At 38.7% G+C, this 22,670-nt stretch overlaps 1 protein-coding gene across 4 annotated transcripts in view; it reads left to right on the forward strand.

The window, feature by feature from the left end:
* The window catches only part of FTO (FTO alpha-ketoglutarate dependent dioxygenase), a 245,058-nt gene extending 223,089 nt beyond the window's left edge, over positions 1-21,969 (forward strand). For all 4 annotated transcript variants that reach the window (XM_057429577.1, XM_057429573.1, XM_057429579.1 and 1 more), the window contains one exon: positions 20,914-21,969. In XM_057429577.1, coding sequence (XP_057285560.1) covers positions 20,914-21,064 — 151 coding nt within the window. In that variant the 3' untranslated portion in view covers positions 21,065-21,969. The remainder of the gene's footprint in view (positions 1-20,913) is intronic.
* The last annotated feature ends 701 nt before the right edge of the window (positions 21,970-22,670 follow it).

The following is a 22,670-nucleotide window of genomic DNA, read 5'->3' on the forward strand; positions in this document are numbered from 1 at the left end:
TCATCTCAACTAAATCCAAACCTATTTGTATTAACCTTTGCTGACAGAGTCACATGATGGACATAATTTCTTGTAATTTACCAGCAGTAGATCTAACCTTACTTCATCAAATATTCATAAAGGCATGATTCTCAATGATTTTCTGTCTCTTTTCATATTTACAGCTTGTTGTCTTCTTCCTTTTTACTATAATTTGAACACAATTGAAGTCAGAAGGAATTAAAGTTAAGTAAGTGGCTACAGTACCTGAAAGCAAAGAATAACTAATTGAAATTTCTTACAAGCAGAGATCATGCTGTACTCCAATGTGACTGCATTAAACAGTCCAAATGTCCTTTTGGGGGAGGGGGGTGGGTCAGTGGAGAAAACAACCCAGATTAAATAGCATCAGTTCTTGTCAGTGGCATAACTGTTTAAAGTGTATGTGTGTCATGTATCTGCATAAAAACACACAGAATTGAAAGCATGTAGTTTTAATGGAGCCTTGGAAAAAGTATTTGAGTCATGAAAAGAAGTTCTGTGGGCTTGATTCCTTAATTAGGTGTAAATAGCAATAACCATTGAATTCAATTCAATTATGCTACTGCAAAGCTGATATAAAAGGTTAAAGATAAATCAAACTGATTAAGGCAGTGTAGAATTAGTATGAGACTGGGACTGTGCATCTTTTTCCATCTAAGAAGTTTAAATCTGAAATAGAATTACATGCTAGCTGTGGAATGACCTTACTTCTCAGCAGATTTTTTAAATGGGGAAATAAGACTCTTTTAAGGAACTATAAGGTATAATGGCAAATATTCAACAGAAATTCATAAACTTAAAATATTTTGTGAGACATTCTCACAAATACTTTAGACTGGTATATTTGAATATAAGATGACTAGGTAATTGCTGTTAACACTCTTTGCATCATGTCGTGAACAGAAACTGTGCCTGTGAGTAGGTCTAACAGACAAATTGGTATCACCGTGCTCATTCTCTCAGAATAGATTGTGGGTAAGTGGAAACGATATAAATGATTTAAAATAAGCATAGCTTTAAAATGCAGTGCTTTTTAATTAAGCATAAAATTCATAGGCTTTTTTTTTTTAATGCAGTGCTTTTTAAGTAAGCATAAAAGGCAATGCTTACTTTGTCTTCATCACTTTGTTGTCCAGCTCTGGGAGCATGCCAGCCAGTGACTGAGCTGTTAGGACCTTGCCTGACATTTTTCAGGTATGGCTGTCATTCTTTTTGTGAGCAATCCCTGCCATCTAATGCAATGAGCTGCTGAGAGGCGTCAGCTTCCATTTTCATCACTGAGAACTGAATGTTCAGCACCTTCTAGCATTAAATCTCTAGAGGACAGAGGATTCTTGCAGCTTCTAAGTAGTGAGAGGTTGCTGCAAATTAATGAAGAAAATGTTCTAAAGATACATTTGTCACAACTTTAATTTTTGTGGAAAAGTAGAGAGGGTTCTGTTGTTTATGCCATGTTCCTGTATAGCAATGATCAAATTAGGATTACTGATGAGAAATACTTGTTTCTTTCCTCAAAACAGTTGTCATCTATGAAGGAGTGGATGAAGAGGCATTAACAGACAGAGCAGTTTCTAAACTTTGAAGGAAGTGTTTTAAAATCATTTCACCACAGAATTACAGTTCTGGGACTTTGCAGATATGCTAAGCACACCTGTACTCTGTATTTCCTTTTGCTTTTCAGTGTGCTTTATTTTCTTGGCCTATGGCATTCTTTGTAGGTTTGGATTCTGATTTGAAAGTGCATGGCCTTTTATTGCCAAATTAAAAGACCTTATTTTGTGAGGCTCCCCAGGACCATAAGTTTAATGCAAACTGTTGTTGATGCAGTGAAACATTCTCCAGTGTTCTAATGCAGCTGGTTATTCAAACTTAAGATACAGAAGGAAAGTGCACTGGGTTCTCATACGTTTCATACTGTATGTTATTTGTTTATTGTAGTGAGCTGATTATGATTATGTCAAAATGCTTGCTCTTACAGGAATAGGCTGGAGAATTCTGCACAGAGAAAACATGCAGAGCTCGTAATTGTTGCACATATTGAAAGCATGGTTTTAGTCTATTGGTATTCTAAAGAGAGTGCTTAAAACTGCCTGGCATGTAGTTACAGGTTATTTTCAAGAAGACTTAATTCCTGGTGATTTGTTCCTATTGCTTGGTTTATGGCAGTGAAAAGGAATAAGATGAAAGTACCTGTGTCAAAGTTCCACTTTTCTTTAGCTGACTTGAGTCTTGACATAATCTTTGAGTTTAGACTGTCTTTGTATTTAGAGAATTTGTGATTATTATCAACACAATTGGAATGCTCATAGTCATTCCAGTAGACAGTAGTGAGCACTGTACAGTAATTGAAACTAAATGCATCAGATGAATCTTGGACACTTTAGCTTGTATTTCTGTGCATCTAAAAAGCGTGAACACCAAGTTAGCAATCTGCTGTGAAAAACTTTACTTTCCATCAGTCCCTTGGCAAGGGCAGGAGGTTACTGGGAGTAATCAAGTTGGTCTTGTGGGTAGCTGGTGAGGCCCTGTGGTTTACCAGGTGACCTTGGTCCTGTAATGCACTGTGAAGGACTGACTTTCTCCATTAATAGTCTGTTTGTGAGAGCTGGAAAGGTGACCTGTAATACAGATGCTTTTTCCTGATTTTTCCATAATGACATTTTGAACAAGCAGATGATGTCTTTTGATTCAGTGTGACCTTGTGTGTTTTGGTCATTTCCAGGTGCTTTACGAGAAACAAAGTAAATGAGCAATAAATGTGCTGTTCACTTACATTTTCATGTCTTGAGCATTCTTCATAAATTATACCACTATATATGAAATTAGTTTAATAATTTTGTATAGTTTTATATATAGGGATGTAATTTATGTATTAAATATATGTGTGTGTGTGTACCTTTTGCTCAATTCTCTTTTCAGTTAAACCTATGTATATTAAAAGTTTGGTATACTTGTCTATAAAAAGTGCAATAGAATGGAGAATATGGATACTTCTAAAGGTTTTTATTCCCTGCCTCAGAGTTTTTCTCTCCATAGTGGTATTGAGTTCAAAGGCTAAGCTGATACTTCTGGGGCTTTGACAATAGAAGTCTTACATTTTCTTTCATTCTCTTGGAGTATCCATTCCAATTAGAATGTATAATTTTACAGCACGATGTATGACAAGGAATTTTTAAAGTCTTACTCAAAGTAAGCTCATTAAAGAACGGCTGTGTAGAAGTTTAAGCATCATTGTATTTAGGATTTTTATGTCAGCTGTTTTGACTTCTAACACAAGTTACTAAATTTTATCCTTTTATCCCTGTGCCAGATGTGTAACTGCATGGTTTCTAGGCAGGAATATTTTCTTGATTTGAAGATGTCAGAAATGAAGAATATTCTGTTCCGTTAATAGTTTGTCCCAGTGTGTGATTGACTTCACTGTAAATAAAACAGGCATATTTGAATTTCTCTGGGTTCTTTTTCAAATTCCAGCTTCCTCTGTGAGACAAGAGAGCTCTTTCATACAAGATATTTTTGTTCAGTCTATCAGTTTTAAATCTGATAAGTGAAGCAAACTGAGTTAATTATTATCACCTATTTTCCACCTGTCTGCAAAATCTCTTTTCTCTGCCCTCTTTAATGTACTTCTAAAAAGCTGGAAGCAAATGTTATTCCATGTTCCTCTCCATGTTACTCTATGTTATTTGTCTACCTAGTGAAAACCAGAAGGATAAGATACTATGCAGGGAATTCATCTTGGGTTGTCCAGTATAATACCTACGTTGTTTTCAGATGCATGTGGTTTGAAGCACAAACTCATCAATTTTCAGTCATCTTTCTCCCTGTTGTTGCATCCAGTTCTATAACACATTTGGTCCTGATCACTTAAGTGACATGGCAGAGCTAAATCCTGTCCACATGTTTTTTAACCATATAAGTCTCTGTGTTATCTGCAGAAATTGTCAAGTAGCAGATCATTGCCATGTACTTTCAGAATACTGATGAAAATGTGATTAATACTGGCCACTATATTGCTCTCTGGAGGAATCCCTTATGAGGGTCACCATTTAGTAGTCATTCCCCATTGATGTTTATCTGTATGTTACTTGATAGGCATTACTCACTTGTGGTATATGTTCTGTTGACATTCAATGCTACTTGGAAAAAAAACACCATTCACTAGCTAGTGTAAATCAATTCATCCTATTCCTCCATAGTTTCTTCTAGTAACTGAACTTGTAATCTTTAAGAGTCTGTTCAATAAGATTTATTTTCCAGAAAAAAAAACATGCTGATTGGCATGCTTTATATGTTAATATTATCTGTCAAATGAATTCTGTACCAGCTTTTCTGTTGACTAATAATCCGCAACATGGCCTATAGATACCTGAATCATTCTATTTCCTTTGTCATGATAGTAGCACTCTAAGAGTCTTTGTAATTTCCAGAATTCAAGTAAACATTATTGGGCCATAGAGTTCTTCAGTCTTTTACAAGTTAAATGCACAGCATAGTGCCAGACTTAAAAATCTCAAAGAAGGCTGACTATATGCAGAATGGAATCTGTTCTTTTTGTGTGTGTTCTTGAGCAAGTTCTTGAGCAAGTTGTTGACTAAAAAATGTGTCTGAACACAGCTAACAGCTTCCTGGCACAGCTGTAGCTGACTTCTACCAAGAGGGTTTTTTACATCAGTAGATGATAATTTAATTACGAAAATCCAGAGATGCATAGAATACCATCCTTCATTGTTTCTGAGTGAAAAAATCAAAAAGGCAGACTGGAAAACTAATATTTTAAGCACTGAAGTTTTCATAATGCAAAGGCGTTCTCTTCAATGTATTCCAAATCTTCTAATTAGAAAGATTACAAATATTTCTAGCAAACTGGTACCTGCTTTAAATTATCAGGCAAATGTAAGGGAACAGTATATTTCTAGTATTTTGTAAGGAGGAAAAAGAAAAAAGAGGGGGAAGAAGTCCATGTAGCAATCTCTGAGGACTTGAAAAGAGCCTGTGCTTACAGTGTGATTTCACCAGTGTTTCACTCTGGCTACCCAGACAAGCCAACAATAAGTAAACTGAGCCTGGTAAAGTCATTAAGGTTTGGAAAAGGGATATCAAATTGGTATCTGTTAGCAGAAAGTGGCTAAGCCAGGCCTGTCTTTGTTAGGGCATTTAAGCAGAGAAAAAGGTGAACGCATACTTTGTATTTTAGATTAATATAATAATGATGATATATGAAAAAGTGAAGCAAGTAGGAGGGATACTAGGTGTGTTGCATGCTCAGGAAAGTCGTGTTTCTTGTAACAGAGGAAGAGAAGAAATTTCATCAGCAGTTCATTGAAAGGAATGACTAGCAGTTCAGCTGGCAAGCAATAAACTAGGAAAAATTGAGTCTAAAATAAAACATTCATAGACAAAATAAAACATATGGAAGGCCAAGGCCATCCACTGTTCATAAAGTTTAAATAACTGTTCTTCAGCAGACACAGAATGAAGACAAAACAGTAGGTCTCTTGTGAGAGTAATGAAATAGATACTTTTCATTATGTGTATGTCTTTCTTTCCTATGAATCTGCACCAAATACAGAGGGGTGGACAACTTACGGCACCCAGCAAGAGAAGATTTCTGTTTCCTTGGGCTCAAAAAATGACACCATTATCCACAGAATTTGAACCTGAAAGCGTGGTAACTAGGTAGGTTACTTGGCAGAAATCCCTGAAAAGTGCTGCTGGTTTATTATCGTAGTCCTGCATCACTTAACATAACACATGGAAGATTCATGCTCGTTGTGTAATGAATTAGAACAGTTCACTGTGATATAGGGAGTAGGGACTCAATATGATGATAGGTACTAGGGTAGGGATAGAATGGCTACTTCAAGTCCTTAAGAAAAGTTAATCATGTATATGTATATTGAGCACTGATGTGTAGATCATCTCTAAGTGAAGATCATCTTATCATCTACACAGTGAAGATTTTAAGCCTGTGTTGAACTTGAAATATATTTAAAAGTTCCACTAAGCTAAATGAGATTTAATTATGTTACTATGCATTTTACTCAGATCTGATAGAGGGTTGAATCTGGTCCTTGATTAACTAATATAAGAGGTCTTCAGAGTTCTGATGTGATGTTTTAAGGGAAATTCTGTGACCGAATAATGTGAGAGTAGCATTGCCAGTTTATCAGCGTAGATGTCAGCTTCTTTAACTAACAAAAATCAGGTTTTGTAGCCATTTTATAATAGAGACTTAATCAAGAAAAAGTACGTAGATCTTTGAGCATGAATTTGAATTGTGCTTTGCAAATACTAACAAAATAACCCATCTGAACTGCTCTTAAGGCATTGGCACCATATATTTTATTATCATTAGAGTGTTCCCTATAGCAATAACTTCACCCAAGAAGAATTTCAAGAGTAGTTGTGTTATCTATTGAAAAGCAATTTTTTACTTTCTGTAGAGGCAAGATAGTTTTACGAATAACTCAAGTTTACTCCGAAGGCCATTTCAATCGTCCGTAGATCTTATGATATTATGTTACCTTCTTTTGTTTGAAATTCACAGCATAAGAAAGAGAAAGAATGACATAAATTGGATGTTAGAAGAGTTCTGAAGATAGACATCAGAAGAATTCAAGAGTAAGAAAAGAACTCAGCATTATTTGTTATTTTCCATCCCAAAGTAAAAAGAGAACAGAACATCAAAAGCATCAGTAGTGAGAGGTGGCTCAAAGCCAGAACTATATATCATAGCATATAAAACAAGTGAGTTGGCACCACTAAAAGGTCTAAAGTCTTAGTCTGTGGTTTAAAGTCATTGATATTGCAGTCAGAAATATATCTTACACCATGGAAGATGATATGAAAAGCTATATGCATTTGTTGCAATAGATGTTTTAGGTTTTACCTACTGGAAGCATTTTGGTACTCGCTTGGCTGAGTAAGTCTTTCTGGTGCTGAGGGAATTCAAGACCAGTGTTGGAATCTTATGGATCAGGGTCTTGCACTTTTTTTAAACACTCATGGACATAATGTCTGTGAAAGTAGGACAGAATCAGATGTTATTAGACAGGTGCATCCCTGTCTAATAATTTTACATCAATTCAGTCTGTACTGGAATTTTAGTTGGCATTAAAAATATTGCAGAATTACAATCCACAAAATGTGGAGGGATAGTGATGATGAACTATAACATTGAATTTCTTCCCTTAATGCAGTTGAAAATAAGAAATGCATTTATTCACATTGTATTTTGGCAATGCTAATTATTTACAAGTTAAAATAGAAAAGGGTATTTAACACCTATATATAATGTTTTCAGTTATTTGAAAGGGAAAGGATAAATAGAAAAAAATTCTGAGGTCTTGTTTGGTAATGAGAAAGATTACTCCACTTACAGAAGTAGAGAAGCATATTTAGCATATCGTTGCCATATGATTTTTATTTGTGCCTGTATATATGTGTGTGTGTGTGTGTATATATATATATATATGTTACATTGTAGCATGTCCTGGGACATCAAGTCTATTTCTCTGCCAGCACTGGAATTTGTTTTTCCGGTGGTATATTTTTATAGTGATTTATCCATAAAATATCACTGAATAAAGCAGCAGCCATGGTGAAATTCTGTAGTGATTGAAATGTGACTAGTTACATGAGGCTTTCTTTTATTCCTAAACTTCTTTTTCCCCTCTTTGAGACTCCTGGCCTTTCTTGTATCTGTTTTTCTCATTTCCCTATTATTTGTTCTCTCCTGCTTCTGTCTGACCTCTTGTTGACCTAAAGGAAACTGTGTTTTAGTCCACAGGATTGCATTGCTCTTATAGTATTAGTTTCAATATATGTCATAAACATTCTGGTTGCAGGCTACAGCCGAGGTGCACAACACAGGGAAGACAATGTAGTTCTGCAGCACAATAAACCTTTTTTTTGTTCCCTAAGCCACATAGGAGTTCAAGGCCGTATCTCTTGCTAGAAAATGTGGTGTAAGCTCCTCTTATATGGATGTGTGAGTATATATGTATCCATGTTTCCAGGGAAATATGTATGTATGTACACATATGTATGCATACCACAAGTTATAGTGATAAACAAGATCTTAATTTCAGTATGCAAATAGAGATATTCTTGTGGTTGTTCAGCTTTCCCTGTCTATCATAGTTTTCTTTTGGCTAATGAAATGTGCAAATGCACTGGAATGGACCGAAGCTGAGAGTTGCATTTCAGTAACAGTCCCGGAGCAGCTAGACAGTATGGCTCCTGGGACAGGACCTGTTTTGTGTCCTAAGAAACATCAACAAAGGACCCTATCATGTAAAATCATGCACAGAGTCCTTCTTGCACAGCACTTGCTACAGATATCTAAGTTTGTGGTTCCATTCTGCTCCCCAGTACTGCCCCTTCGGTGTCACCCTTGCTTTGGTCCTGATGGAAGCTATAAGATTTTGAGGATGGGTTGTGTTAGCAGCTTGCAGCACTTCACAAGGAAGCACTTTGGCCTGAAAGGATTACATAGCTTTGATGTTGCAAAGATATAGCCCATTTCTGCCCAGTCTGATTTAAGGATCAAATGATATGGTTACTGATAATTGCATTCAGTCATGTTTCTATTGATTAATTTTCACACATAACAGGGTTTTCTCATACAGCAGTTGATTTTTAGTCCTGTAAAAAGTTGTCTTAGGGAAAAACATACAAGAAAACACTCAACAAGAAAAATGTTTCAGCTTTCTTGCAGAAGTCCAGAGCCCACAAACCCTGAAGTTCTTTGGAAGATGGGATTCCTTACTTTAAATGACAGGGCATTAAAGAGGAGAGTCCTCACTCTGCAATGTCATCTAAAACCACCCAATGTTTACATTTCTCCTTGACTATATGACATCCACATAGAAGGAGTACAAGAGATAAAGTGAAACAGTACATGATGCTAGAAGCATCATTAACTTTTCACTGGCATTCTTTTGGAAAATACAGCATCTTTTGAAAAATGTACCATATGCATGGCTCAGTCCCAGATCTTCCAGGAGTCTAATACTGGCAAGGGAAGGCATCTGTAGCCCCCTGGGAAGCAGGTTGTGGAGGTTTTCTTTTCTCCTCTTTGTTGGTTTTTATTTCGATTTCCTTTTCCTTTCTTTTTCTCAGTCATTTAACGCTGTTCTGCACAACAGAGGGGAGCATCTGGCCCCAGGTAAACACCCAATAAAATAAATAGGGGAAGTTCACAGCTCCCTTGGTCCTATTGCGTCTGTCTGTCTGGTTGTGGGCTCAACAAGATAACCATGCATCAATTTACATTGTCCAGGCTATCTTCACAAGCAGAAGTGCTTGAAACCTTATTTTAATAGAAGCTTAGATTCTGGAGAATACTGTAAAATCTCTCCAAAGGCTCCAAATCAGCAATTCCATCTGTGTTTCTGCAAATGTAGAGGAACAATGCCCCAGCTGATTGTGCAAACAAAATGAAAATTTTAAAAGTGCATAAAATCAATACTTTGGGGAAAACAAGTCAGCTGTGTTTATACTCAGCGTATAGCAGACATTTTGTTTCTTTGTCTGAAAAAATCATAGGAAAGCAAGAATGGTAAGTGAAGTAAAACAGCTGATCATACAGTGCTACAGAGGGGAATGGAACATCAAATGCCTCGGCAAAGGCTTAGAGCATTTTAGGTTCCTTTTGAGAGAATATAAATTGTATTGGGGTTGATATATTTCTGTGTTGTTTGAAGTCAAAGCCAAATATTCCCAGCATAGAGGGAATAACTCACATCCCATTGCTGATCATGAAAAGTATATAACTATATCTATTCTGTGGTGCTGAAAATTTCCTCCTAAATGCTCCTTTTTTGGACTGATAGGATTTTTTGCAGGTATTGGCATGAAGGGCTGTGTATATAAATATGTATGAACATGCTTCTCATATTGTCAGGATACTTTGCTTGTATACATATTATTCTAAAAACAGGAAACAAAAACATCTGAGAAACAGGGCTGAAAGCGAACAATTTGTAGACCTATAGGTTAAATTGGATTAAACTTCATCTTTCAGCAAACTCTGTGTTATTTATTCAGTTTTTCTCTGGGGGGTTTCCCTACCCCTTACATGTTATAGAGAGCAGTGATATTTCTTAATTAAAAAAAATCAAACAGACATGGAATGGAGGCTGGCCCACACAGCCATTCTCTTGTGGGAATAGGAGGTGCACTGATTTTCTCATCACAGTATCACAGTATCACAGTATGTTAGAGATTGGAAGGGACCTCGAAAGATCATCTAGTCCAATCCCCCTGCCAGAGCAGGAACACCTAGATAATGTTACACAGGAATGCGTCCAGGCGGGTTTTGAATGTCTCCAGGGAAGGAGACTCCACAACCTCCCTGGGCAGCCTGTTCCAGTGTTCCGTCACCCTCACTGAGAAGAAGTTTCTTCTCAAGTTTAAGTGGAACCTCTTGTGTTCCAGTTTGTACCCATTACCCCTTGTCCTATCATTGTTTGCCACTGAGTAGAGCCTGGCTCCGTCCTCGTGACACTCCCCCTTTATATATTTATAGACACTTATAAGGTCACCCCTCAGTCTCCTCTTCTCCAAACTATAGAGACCCAGCTCCCTCAGTCTTTCCTCATAAGGGAGATGTTCCACTCCCCTAATCATCTTCGTTGCCCTGCGCTGGACTCTCTCCAGCAGCTCCCTGTCCTTCTTGAACTGAGGGGCCCAGAACTGGACACAATACTCCAGATGCGGTCTCACCAGGGCAGAGTAGAGGGGAAGGAGGACCTCTCTCGACCTACTAACCACCCCCTTCTAATACACCCCAGGATGCCATTGGCCTTCTTGGCCACAAGGGCACAGTGTTGGCTCATGGTCATCCTGTCGTCCACTAGGACCCCCAGGTCCCTCTCCCCTACACTGCTCTCTAACAGGTCGTTCCCCAACCTATACTGGAACCTGGGGTTGTTCCTGCCCAGATGCAGGACTCTACACTTTCCCTTGTTATATTTCATCAAGTTACTCCCTGCCCAACTCTCCAGCCTGTCCAGGTCTCGCTGGATGGCAGCACAGCCTTCTGGCGTGTCAGCCACTCCTCCCAGCTTAGTGTCATCAGCAAACTTGCTGATAGTACACTCAATTCCCTCATCTAAATCATTGATGAATATATTAAATAATACTGGTCCCAGTACTGACCCTTGAGGCACTCCACTAGTTACAGGCCTCCAACTAGACTCAGCCCCATAGGCTACAACTCTCTGGCTTCTCTCCTTCAGCCAGTTCGCAGTCCACCTCACTACCTGATCATCCAGACCACACTTCCTCATTTTAGCCGTGAGGATGCTGTGGGAGACTGTGTCAAATGCTTTGCTGAAGTCAAGGTAGACCACATCCACCGCTCTGCCATCATCCATCCACCGTGTTATTTCCTCATAAAAGGCTAAGAGATTGGTCAAACATGATTTCCCCCTGGTGAAGCCATGTTGACTGCCCCTCATAACCTTCTTATCCTTGATATGCCTTAAGATGGTACCAAGGATAAGGTGTTCCATCACTTTCCCAGGGATGGAGGTGAGGCTGACCGGTCTATAGTTACCCGGGTCCTCCTTCTTGCCCTTTTTGAAGACTGGAGTGACATTTGCTTTCCTCCAGTCCTCAGGCACCTCTCCCGTTTCCCAAGACTTGGTAAAGATGATGGAGAGTGGTCTAGCAATGACTTCCGCCAGTTCCCTCAGCACCCGCGGGTGCATCCCATCTGGACCCATGGATTTATGGATGTCCAGATTGCTCAACTGGTCTCTAACCCATTCCTCATCGACTAAAGCAAACTGCTCCGTCGACCTGACTTCATCTAAGGTCTCAGGGGTACAGGGCTCTTCAGGACTGCCTGCAGCAGAGTAGACAGAGACAAACAAGGCATTCAGTAACTCTGCCATCTCTGTATCTTCTGTCACCAGGGCACCCATCCCGTTCATCAGTGGGCCTACATTGCCTCTGGTGTTAGTTTTATCTGCCATGTATTTTAAGAAGCTCTTTTTGCTGTCCTTGACCCTTCTTGCCAGGTTTAATTCTAAGGATGCCTTAGTCCTCCTAGCTGCCTTTCTACATCCTCTAGCAGCAGCCTTATATTCCTCCCAAGTGGCCAGCCCCTCCTTCCATGACCTGTAAACTCTCCTCTTTCACTTGAGCATACCCAGCAATTCCCTATTTAGCCACGCAGGTCTCTTGGCCCTCTTCCTTGACTTCCTACGTGTCGGGATGCTCCGATCTTGAGCACGGAAAAAGCAGTCCTTGAATGTCAACCAACTATCTTGGGCCCCTTTACCTTCAAGCAGCCTTGCCCATGGGATTTCCCCTAGCAATTGCTTGAAAAGGCCAAAGTTTGCCCTGCTAAAGTCCAGGGTTGCAATTCTACTTGGTATTCTACTAGTCCTGCCACACAAGATCCTGAACTCCACCATCTCGTGGTCGCTGCAACCAAGGCAGCCCTCAACCCTTACTGCTTCGACCAGATCCTCCTTGTTAGTGAGGATGAGATCCAGCAGCGCTCCTCTCCTGGTCGGCTCATCCACCATTTGCAGGAGGAAGTTATCATCAATACACTGGAGGAACCTCCTGGACTGCGGCTGGGTGGCCGAGTGGTCCTTCCAGCAAACATCAGGGAAGTTAAAATCCCCCACGACGACCACGGCCTGTGACTGTGAGGCCGCTCTCAGCTGCCTGTAGAAGGTCTCGTCAACTTCCTCACCCTGATCTGGTGGTCTGTAACAGACACCTACAACAGTATCCCCCGTGCCAGCCTGCCCCTTAATTCTCACCCACAGACTCTCAACTCGCTCATCATCTGTCCCTGGAAAGAACTTGGTGCATTGTACTGGGCAGTTTCTAGGCCTGTTGGACAGAGACCATGAAGGAGAGGAAAAACTCATCTCTGCATCTGATACCAGCACTGTTCGTGGTGGTATTACAGTTGCTGCAGTACCATTTACTAGGTATTGCCCTTTGGGAGGGTGGAGTTGGTGGAAGTGGTGAGGAACGTCATTGATAATCTCATCAGATGTATCTTTTGGGTAGGTTTCTGTTTATTAATTCACCCAGAGTAAAGGTGAATATATTAGAGAAAGGAGCTTCTTGTGTCCTCTTTTCTTCCATTCTTTCTACCCAGAGCTGGAATGTCTCTGGGGTTTTGGGGCTTTGTCTTACAATCCTCACTCTATAGCTGAAGATACTGTGCAGCAAATCTTTATCCTTTCCCATAGTTTGTTAGCTTAATAGTTTAGAAAGACTGAAGTATATTTTTGCAGATTTTAATTAATACTGAAGCAAAGAAAAAAAAAGACTTTTTTTTTTTCTCTACAGTTAAAGCAAAGCAAAACATTCTTTAAAAAGTAATTTTTCAGGTTTTCATTTATTTCTACAAGTACATGTTAAACACACTCTGGTGCACCACTTGAAAACTCTTAGCAGTTGGACTCCACCAGTTCTCTGGTTGCTGTTATTTCAACATTTGGAAAGTATTAACAATTTAAGTTTTTCTCTTACCTGATTTATAATTTGAGTAATGATAGCAACTCTGGCATTTTGAAGGTCATAGAACTGTCAGTTAAACCTTTTCAGCATCAGCTTCATTGATCTTTCTCCTGCTTCTCCATGGAACAGCAAAATGCACTATGCAGGCCAGTGTTAAAAGATGGCCTCTGCCATAGGTTCACTTTGTAGAAGTACATGCAAGGATAACACTGGCTGTTTCCAGGCTATTCTACTGTGTCACCAGTGATGCCTCAGGATATTTTAGCAGCCCCTCATTTCCAGGGAATGGCTGATTTTGGAGGCATAAAGCTCTCGGGTCAGTGACTGTAATCTTTGGTTCACTAGAAAGAGCCAAATGACACAAGTCATTATCAGCTTTTGAAAGAAGAAGACATGAAAGATTGTCTAACATGCCATCATGTGTATTTTTACTTGTATATTTTGCAGCTGATACATTTTTTTTCTTGGATTAAAATTTAACTGATATTGCCTCCATCCCTTCGTAAATCATAGAATCTAGTGTTCTGTTTTCAAGCTTCTTATCTAGAAACAAGCTCATTTTGTCCCTTCCATAAATGCAGTCCCAGTCTCAGCCATTACTTGTGGCTGGGCACACTGTAGTTACAGCACATGAAAGAACATCAGCAGTGACTTGATGTAAGTGGGACAGACTCCTTGGGAATACACTGGGGATCAGATGTTCAAAAGAATGAAGCACTCTGCTCTCTTTCCATCTGGCCACTTCATTTCACTGCCTGTCTGGGACAAGTACTTCTGAAATCTTGTTTGGAAAGTCAAATATTGATGCAATTTGTTTTGTTCTTAAAAGACAGAGTAAACCTGGTTTTAATTGTGCAGAATCACACTAGGGACAAGCATGGAACAACTGAAAGAGATAGTCTCCTTCAAGGTTCATAGCTTTCTGATTGGTTAATTAAAAAAGATAAGAATATATTTGGATTAAGAGTTAGATTGAATGCAGTAACTTCAGAAATTCCAGTTTGGGCATGATAAAAAAAATAGGATTCTGTTGGTGATGAAGAATTTGCAGCCATATAAAGGAAACATTTTTAATGCTGTTACATTTCAATGTATTTACATTTTCTCCATCCTTTGGTTTTCTTTTCAGTAAACTCTATTTAGGGTACAAATTATGGCAGTTAATCATAATACCAAGTGAAGGATTTGTAAATATTGTCTTGAGTATGTTTTACAGAGTTAAAAAGATCAGAAAACATTCCAGCCTTACCTGTATTACACTGAGTGATTAACTAAGCACCATTTTCCAAACTTTGTTAAAACCCCTCAACTTTGGTGAAGTTACAACTGAAATACTGATATTTTTATATATTATACACTGTCTCAGGTCTTGGATTAGATCTCCAGAAGAAGTATTCCCTCTTATACAGCTGAGCTGGGCTGGAATTCTATCCATGCCAATGAGGGCACTGGTGACATAATGACTGCTGCACATTTGGCTTCCAGTGGAAGAGTTACCATTTCTTCAACTGTGTTTGATTTCACTGTTCTTTGAGAACAATGTGTCCTTTCTCTCCAGTGGCAAGGGAAGCTGCCTTCCACCTCCGTGAAAGCAGCCTTCTGTTTCGCATGTTTCTGCAGTTATCTCAGCTTTGTGCTGAGCTCTGTAATTTGACTATGGATATACTAAAGCTCTAGTGGGGTTGCCTCAGATACGACATATATAATCGCCCTTACCATTTGACCCCTGTATTGTTCCATGGGGCAAGGTAGGAGCAATGGAGGCTTCATGTGACCCCCTCCAAGGGCTGATGTCAGAGGTCAGCAGTTCCTCACTGGTTGGCTGGCAGAATATCCTATTCATCACCACTGGTACGTGATGGACACGCTAACAAGTAGATCCAGTTATAATGTTGTTCTCAGCAGTCTACTTGATGGCCTTAAACCTTAATCAGTGGTTAGAATTTTTCACTTGTTGCCAGCTGCAGTGACCAAGCAAATGCCTGGAGTAGAAGTAAACTTAAAATTAGGCATATTGTAATTTCTGAAATAGCTAATGCTGGAATAGGCACCTGATTGGAAAGTAAATGCTTTTCAGATTTCTCTCCCCGTTCTCTTTTATAATGAATTACATTTATCCCTTCCATCTTTTAATTTCTCAGGAAGAGAAGCGAAAGTTCAGTTCTTCGAATAACACAGGTGACTTTTTCAGTCCTTTTAGAGGACTTTATCTCAATCCTATCCATGTCCAAAATGGAAGAAGAATATGTATTTACAACATCAATTTGAATTTTCACTTTAGAGTTTTTCTGTGCTTTACTGAGAAATTCAGTTTGATAAACATTTTTTCTTTTTGTGGCAACTTTGAAGTTACAGAACATCACATCTTGTTACTCCACATTGTATTAGCTGACTTACAATTGCCAATAATATAACAACTGTTATAAATGGATAAAACATTTAAATGCAGTATCCCTTGCTAAATTTCACTTTGAGGAGCTATGTTCAACCTTTTTCATTCCTCCCATAGTTTCTTTTGAATGGTTTTTATTATTATGCTTACTAGCTTGTGTCTATTGTGATTGATTTCTGGAAAAGCATTTGAAATCTTGCCCTTGTTGAAATCACTGGAAGTTTCATCTTTGACTTAAGTGGTATCAGGTTTTAATTGTGATGTATTAAGCATCAGAAGTAAATTTGTCATACCTGTCAACAGGGTACGCTTTTGGAAAAAGAAAACTCAAGGTTAACTTATTTGAGTAATTATATGTATATATTGTATGTAATCTCATATTTTCTCTGTGCTTTGCATGACAGTTCAGATAGCTGAGAATGCACTGTGTTCTTTTACATATGCTCTGGCAACTAAGAATGTCATTTTGAAATGGCATAGGATAATCCTAAGACTGGGATTAGAGTAACTGTACATAGTTTTCATAGTAATTTCCAGGCAGAGGAAAGGTTTGAAGGACAAGGATGAAAATATCTAAACCTGCAAGCAAAGCTCTGTGTGCCAGTTACCTGTGCTATTGGGATCTGTGTTCACGCAGCAGAGCTACGTTGGAACAGTAATAAATAAACCATATTTGATCAGGCCCACATTTGCAAAGTTGTTGTGAATATTAAGGATGGAAGATACTGTCTAGAGAAGCTTTGCTGTTATCAAAGCAGCACGTTAGCAGTATTGTATCATATTAATCAGTGTCAGTATGGGTTTAACGAATGCACTTATCTTAGTAGGGTGATCTGAACACTGTTCTTACCTGGGATATTGATTTAAAAGATACTGTGAAGTTGTGAACCACAGCTCAGTAGCACCTTTATCCTAGCATGAATGGAGAGCGGAAATACTTCCCATGTAAAACATAATTTCAGGAATGATAAAGTAGCATGTATAGGTGGGTGCATACTTTTACAAATGCAGAGCAAATATCCCTTCCTCCCTTTCTGAAGGTACTAGTACATACAGAAGATGGCCAGACCCACGTTCCTTGACTTACCTTATGAATGTCTGTTCACGTGTTCTTCATCAGTGTTTGAACCGCCAGGGGTAGGCAGCTAAATTAGTACCATCTAGGAAACAGGACTGTTCATATCATCTGCGTACTCTTTTGCACCTGTGCAGTCTGAGCCACAAATTGACCTTTATTGATCTGATTTGACTCTACCTCTGTGAAGCAAACACTCAAGCACTGCGATAGAATCCAGGGTCCCTAATTCACAGTACCTTATATAGGTTCCTAGCTAATAATACTTATTTGCATTAATCACATTCATCAGCAGAACCTGTGACCACCTCCTGGCTTATATGCAGTCCTGTTTCTGACAATGGAACAAAAATGTATCTATTCTGAAAAAAGAGTATTTTAGGTATATTGATACTTGATACTTAATAGTTGCAAAACTTAACTGTTAGAATGACTGTTTTCCAAATCAATGGCTCACGCATCACTGTAAAATATATTGATTAAAAAACAAAGCACAGTGTTAGTCATTTAGTCAGTAGAGTGATGCAATACTGAAATAAATTTATCCTTTGACTTTTGCATTAACCTTTTATTGACTGCTTACATACTCATAATTAACACGCACTTTAGCTAGCTTGGTTAATTTTAGCATTGTGATCAGTGTCCTCTAATGTAGCTGACACCCTGATCATCAAAATGTCAGTGCAGCCCAGGGGACCCTACCCAGGCAACTCTCTGTCCCAGTGAATGTGCACCTGCCTGTGGTGAAAATAGCCACCTTCCAAGGGGAAGCATCATGTATTGTCATACAGGTAGTCATACCAATGTTTGTAATGACTTAGGTGAATTTAAATTAATATGTAGCTATTGGTAAATATTAATGCTCAAAGTCCATTTGGCAAAAAGAGACAACAGGGGGCTCAAAAGTCTGTGAAGTTAACAGGGGAGAGGTGATGATAATATGCACCACAACAGTAAATAAATGGTCCTTAAAAGTGGGCTTTTTTTTTAACTGGAACCGGCACATTGTTTTAGCAAGAAAGTAGGATCCATGGAGTTTCATGCATTCTGTATGTCTTTAGACAAATCATCTTTTCTGTACTATATTAGTGAGCGTGTGTTTTTATCAGTGTTGGAGGATAATTGCTCTGAAATATATCATGGGAGTTTTTCTATTCTCCTGCTGTAAATAAGGTATGAAAGATGACTCTTGATTTGGGATCTGTTCTGTCTATCAGAGCATGTGTTATTCCCATTCTTAACACATTTTCTGCATATGATACACACAGATTAGATCTACTCTCTTTTGGAGATTTGACTTTGTTAACTCAAATAACAGTTTTTAATTGATATATAATATGTTAATTAACATACAATATTATAAATCTTGGCACTTTCCTACTACCATCATACTTTAGTGTTTGCAGTGTTTCCACTGTTTTTGGAGCTTCATAAGTTCTTTGGTATCTGGGAAAAGAAGGAATTTTTTTTTAATCTGAGTTATCATTGCTGCTTACTTATGTTAGCTATCTTGTCCCAGATACAAAGGAATTTGAAACAATTCTGTGCAGTTATTTAAGTGCCTTTCATGCTCTACATCAGTTTAAAATGGTGCCGCTATCCTTCTGCAGGATCTTCAGGTCTGTTACTCTGCTACAAATTAAAGACCATTATAGGAACAGTTTCTCTGACAGAAATTTATTAAAATCAATAGTAATACACTCATCTGGAAAGGAGGACTGCTTCTGCACCCTGATTCTCTCTCACAGGTCTGCTATCAACAACACATTTTTCACTGAAAGAAGAAGCATACCAGCTTTTAGCTTCTTCACCATTTCAGAGCTCTTTTCATTACTATTCATGTCTCTTTTCAGTTTCTCTCTCACAAATGGAATGAACAGCTATTCCCTCACGTTTAGTGTTCAGGCATTTGTGTTGCTGTAACTGTGGCAGCAGTCACAATGATGTTGTGACTGGACAGCCCATGAGCAGCTACTGTCAGTTTTGCAGACCACATAACATGCCTTCAGCGTTTACTGGCTGAGCTTCTTGATTTGTCATCTGCAATATTCTCTACATGGTTAATTTATCCACTTTGAGATTGAAATGCTTAAACTGGAATATCTTATGCTACCCAGTAAATTGAGCGTATTATTTTGTGCCAAGAGAGAAAATAAAGCAAGTTTTTAAAAGCCTTACAGAGCAATGCTGTAATTAGTTTCAGCTTCCCCTGCATATTAATTTTCTCCTATTCCTCTCTATAATTTGGAAAGTGTTTTCAGAACATGCTGGTACAATCAGTTAAGTACCTCTCAGAACTCATACACTAAACTGCATTTGCTATAACAACTATTATAAAGCAGCCAGCAAAACAAATCCTCTGTTATTCTGTACAGTGCAGCTTATCAATGCAAACAGTTTAATATTTATGCTAAGAGGATTGTCACAAGTAGCTTCTGTTCCTTTAATTCTTGTTTTAAATAAATAATGAGAACATTTAAACACATTACTCTTCCCAGGGCCCTGAGGTCGGCTAATCTTATTATTTATGAAGTGATGTGCTACATAATAGTACTTAGTGCATGTTAACAGATGCTATTATCAGGGGCTGATGTGGAGAGCTGAAGATATATTGGAATGTTATGTGTTAATACTGTCCTTGTAGTGTAATGTACGATGGATTGAGTGCCCAGGATGCTGGTGTGGCAATTAACCACACACCAACATGGGTGTAAAACTGAAGTATGTTTTCTCATGGGGATTACACTGCCATTAATAATTCCCAAGAGAAGAAGACATCTTTCATTTGGAAACAGCCTCTTCCAGAAGGCTGACAGTGTAGACAAGGAAGTTGCATGTGTCAATGTTTCTAGAGTTCATTTTGCAGAGATGAAAGACATATACATGTTTAGAACAACTTCAGAATTCAGACCAAAATTATATGCTTTGTAGAACATGAATTTAAAAAAATGTCTTTCAAAAGGCAAAAATGTGTTTCTACAATTTGCTTGTTATCTCTTTGAAGAACTACATAGACCTATAGTATATGCCAAAATTATAGTGATGTTTAGCATTTTTCTGTGTCTTGGCCTATTGCGAGCATTAACTAATTAATCAGCAACATGAAAATTGTTTAAGAGGAGGGGAAAATAGAGGGGCAGAAATCCTCCTTGAACCGTGACAGTTTTTTTGATGCAGCATGTTGTATCATAGCGTAATCTTAAGAGATGTGATAGTTGCCACTTACAAAACTTTCTTCTGCAGGCTGCAGTTCAGTTGAATAGACTTCAGTAGTATTGATGAATAATCCATTTAATAAAAAACACTGTAATTTAAACATCTTCTCTGGGGACTACCATACACTAACCTCTTAATTTAATTTTATTGAAGTTTTGCCCACCTATTCATCATTGGAAGTTGTTATTAACCACCATTTCCATTTATCTTTATAGAATTTTCTCATTTTATATTGCCTTTTTCAGAGCTAAGCAGGTTGATACACTTGTAAATCTCCAGAATCTACAAAGCTAGTCTGGCTTCTGTAATATTGTTTAATCTATCCCCCCTGACCTTAATGCAGTAAATTCAGTTTAATCTTTCTCAATAATCTAGTAATACATTGGAAACTGGCGAACATTTAAATCTGATAATGGTTTAATCGCATACTTTAAATAACAGCTGAGATAATGAAAAAATAATTCACCATATAAAGGTACACTAACTGAGTTTTCTCTGTGATTGGCTTTTTGAGAAATCCCTATAGGAAATACAAAGCCTACAACAGAAATCCACTGGAAATGAACAATCCATTTGGTCAGAAGATGTGGTATTTCTTTTTTATTATCATCTTTCTCTTTGAATTAATGCATGAATGTATCCTCGCTGAGTATTCAGTTTCTTTATATAATTTTACTTAAGCAGTTCATCTGTTTACCTTTCATTTCAGATGCCAGTCAGAAGCAGCCGAGAGCTTGCCAGAAGACCAGAAACCAGAATGCCATCCCTTCTGGACAGATGATGAATGTAACATGTCTCTGCCATATGATCTTGAAGAAGTAATTGCTGATCTACAAAATCTTGTTCAGTGGGTAGAATAACAAGTGATCTTCTAGCCTAGAATTGTTGATGCTCATCATTTGCATTTTATCATAAGTCTTTTTAGCGTTATGATTCCTTGACCGTGACATATGTGTCAACTCAGAGGTTACCAGTCTTCCCACAGTACCTTAGATACTGTCTCATAATAAAGAAGACCAGGCCCCAGATCTACAGAAATGGGCAGCTTTTAAGACCTGACGTCCAGAACACCAGCCTCAGTTCTCTCCTCCACTCTTAATTCCCATTGACCCTACAGCCCATAGATATCCATGTTTACACAGGTCCCCTTGGCGTCTAAATTTCAGCTTCCATGATTCCCTAGAGCTGCCTCTGGCTTGGCAGGTTTGGGCAACACAAGGTGTAGCTCACACCTGTGACAAAGCAGAATCCATGATCTTGGTGTCCTAGTAAGAGACCAGCTTGAAGAGAGCCTGCTGGATAGCTTCAGAATAGATCTGTGACTTTTTCATCCACTAACACAAACAGAGCTGCATGAGGTGGTGGATGAGGCCTTTTATGCAATGGCTGTTCATTAGAGCATGTTTTCAGATGAGGAGCTCTGGAGGAGCATCCTGACGTAGATCGCAAGACTTTCTTGCTGCTTTTCATTATGGCAGTTGAGCAGTGCTGGGAGAGATTTCTGATGTGAATCTAGACTTCCTGGGCTCCCTGGAGCTCAGAATTTGATTCCTAAGCATTACTTTGTTTCTGCATATTCTGAGCCCTCTTCTGAGTCCAGGTTTTCCCAGAGTACTGTCTGAAGAGCTGATGGACCCAAGTAAGGGTTTCCATTTGGTGTCAGGTCTCCTGACAGCAGATTTAATGTGATATTGGGCATTGCGACACCTGTGTTGATCTAGTGAGATCTATGAGAACAAAACCAGAAAGATTATTAGAAATAGAATCATAGAATAGTTAGGGTTGGAAAGGACCTTAAGATCATCAAGTTTCAACCCCTGTGCCATAGGCAGGGACACCTCACACTAAACCATCTCACCCAAGGCTTTATCCAACCTGGACTTGAACACTGCCAGAGATGGAGCATTCACAACCTCCCTGGGCAACCCATTCCAGTGCCTCACCACCCTAACAGGAAAGAATTTCCTCCTTATATCCAATCTAAACTTCCCCTGTTTAAGTTTGAACCCGTTACCCCTTGTCCTGTCACTACAGTCCCTAATGAAGAGTCCCTCCCCACCATCCCTATAGGACCTCTTCAGATACTGGATGGCTGCCATGAGCTCTAAATGGAGCTGTTTGTGATCTGTTTTGTAGTAAGATGCTATCAAAAGAACAGTTCTATGCTGGACGATACAGGGCACTCCTGAACGAGAGAGAAATTTTTCATTTGGTTAAGATGCTATTTTAACTTGAGCTGGTGTACACCTTCTCTTTTGCCATAGAAAGCAAAAGAAAATCATATTATGGTGAAACAACAGTCTGTATTACCACTACGAAAGAAACCAAAGAGACTCAGAGCTTGACATTGCCACAAAGCAATGAATATGTCTCATGTGTTAATCTTCCTCTTAAAAACACTGTTGAGGCCAGGCTTACCCAGAGCGCAGTGTTCTGCGTGGGGCTTCTGCTGCCGAAAATTATACT

The sequence above is a fragment of the Pezoporus wallicus genome, unplaced genomic scaffold (assembly GCF_028554395.1).
Source record: "Pezoporus wallicus isolate ANWC-B61680 ecotype Strahan unplaced genomic scaffold, APGP_CSIRO_Pwel_v1 contig_13784, whole genome shotgun sequence".
NCBI classification, from domain to species: Eukaryota; Metazoa; Chordata; class Aves; order Psittaciformes; family Psittacidae; genus Pezoporus; species Pezoporus wallicus.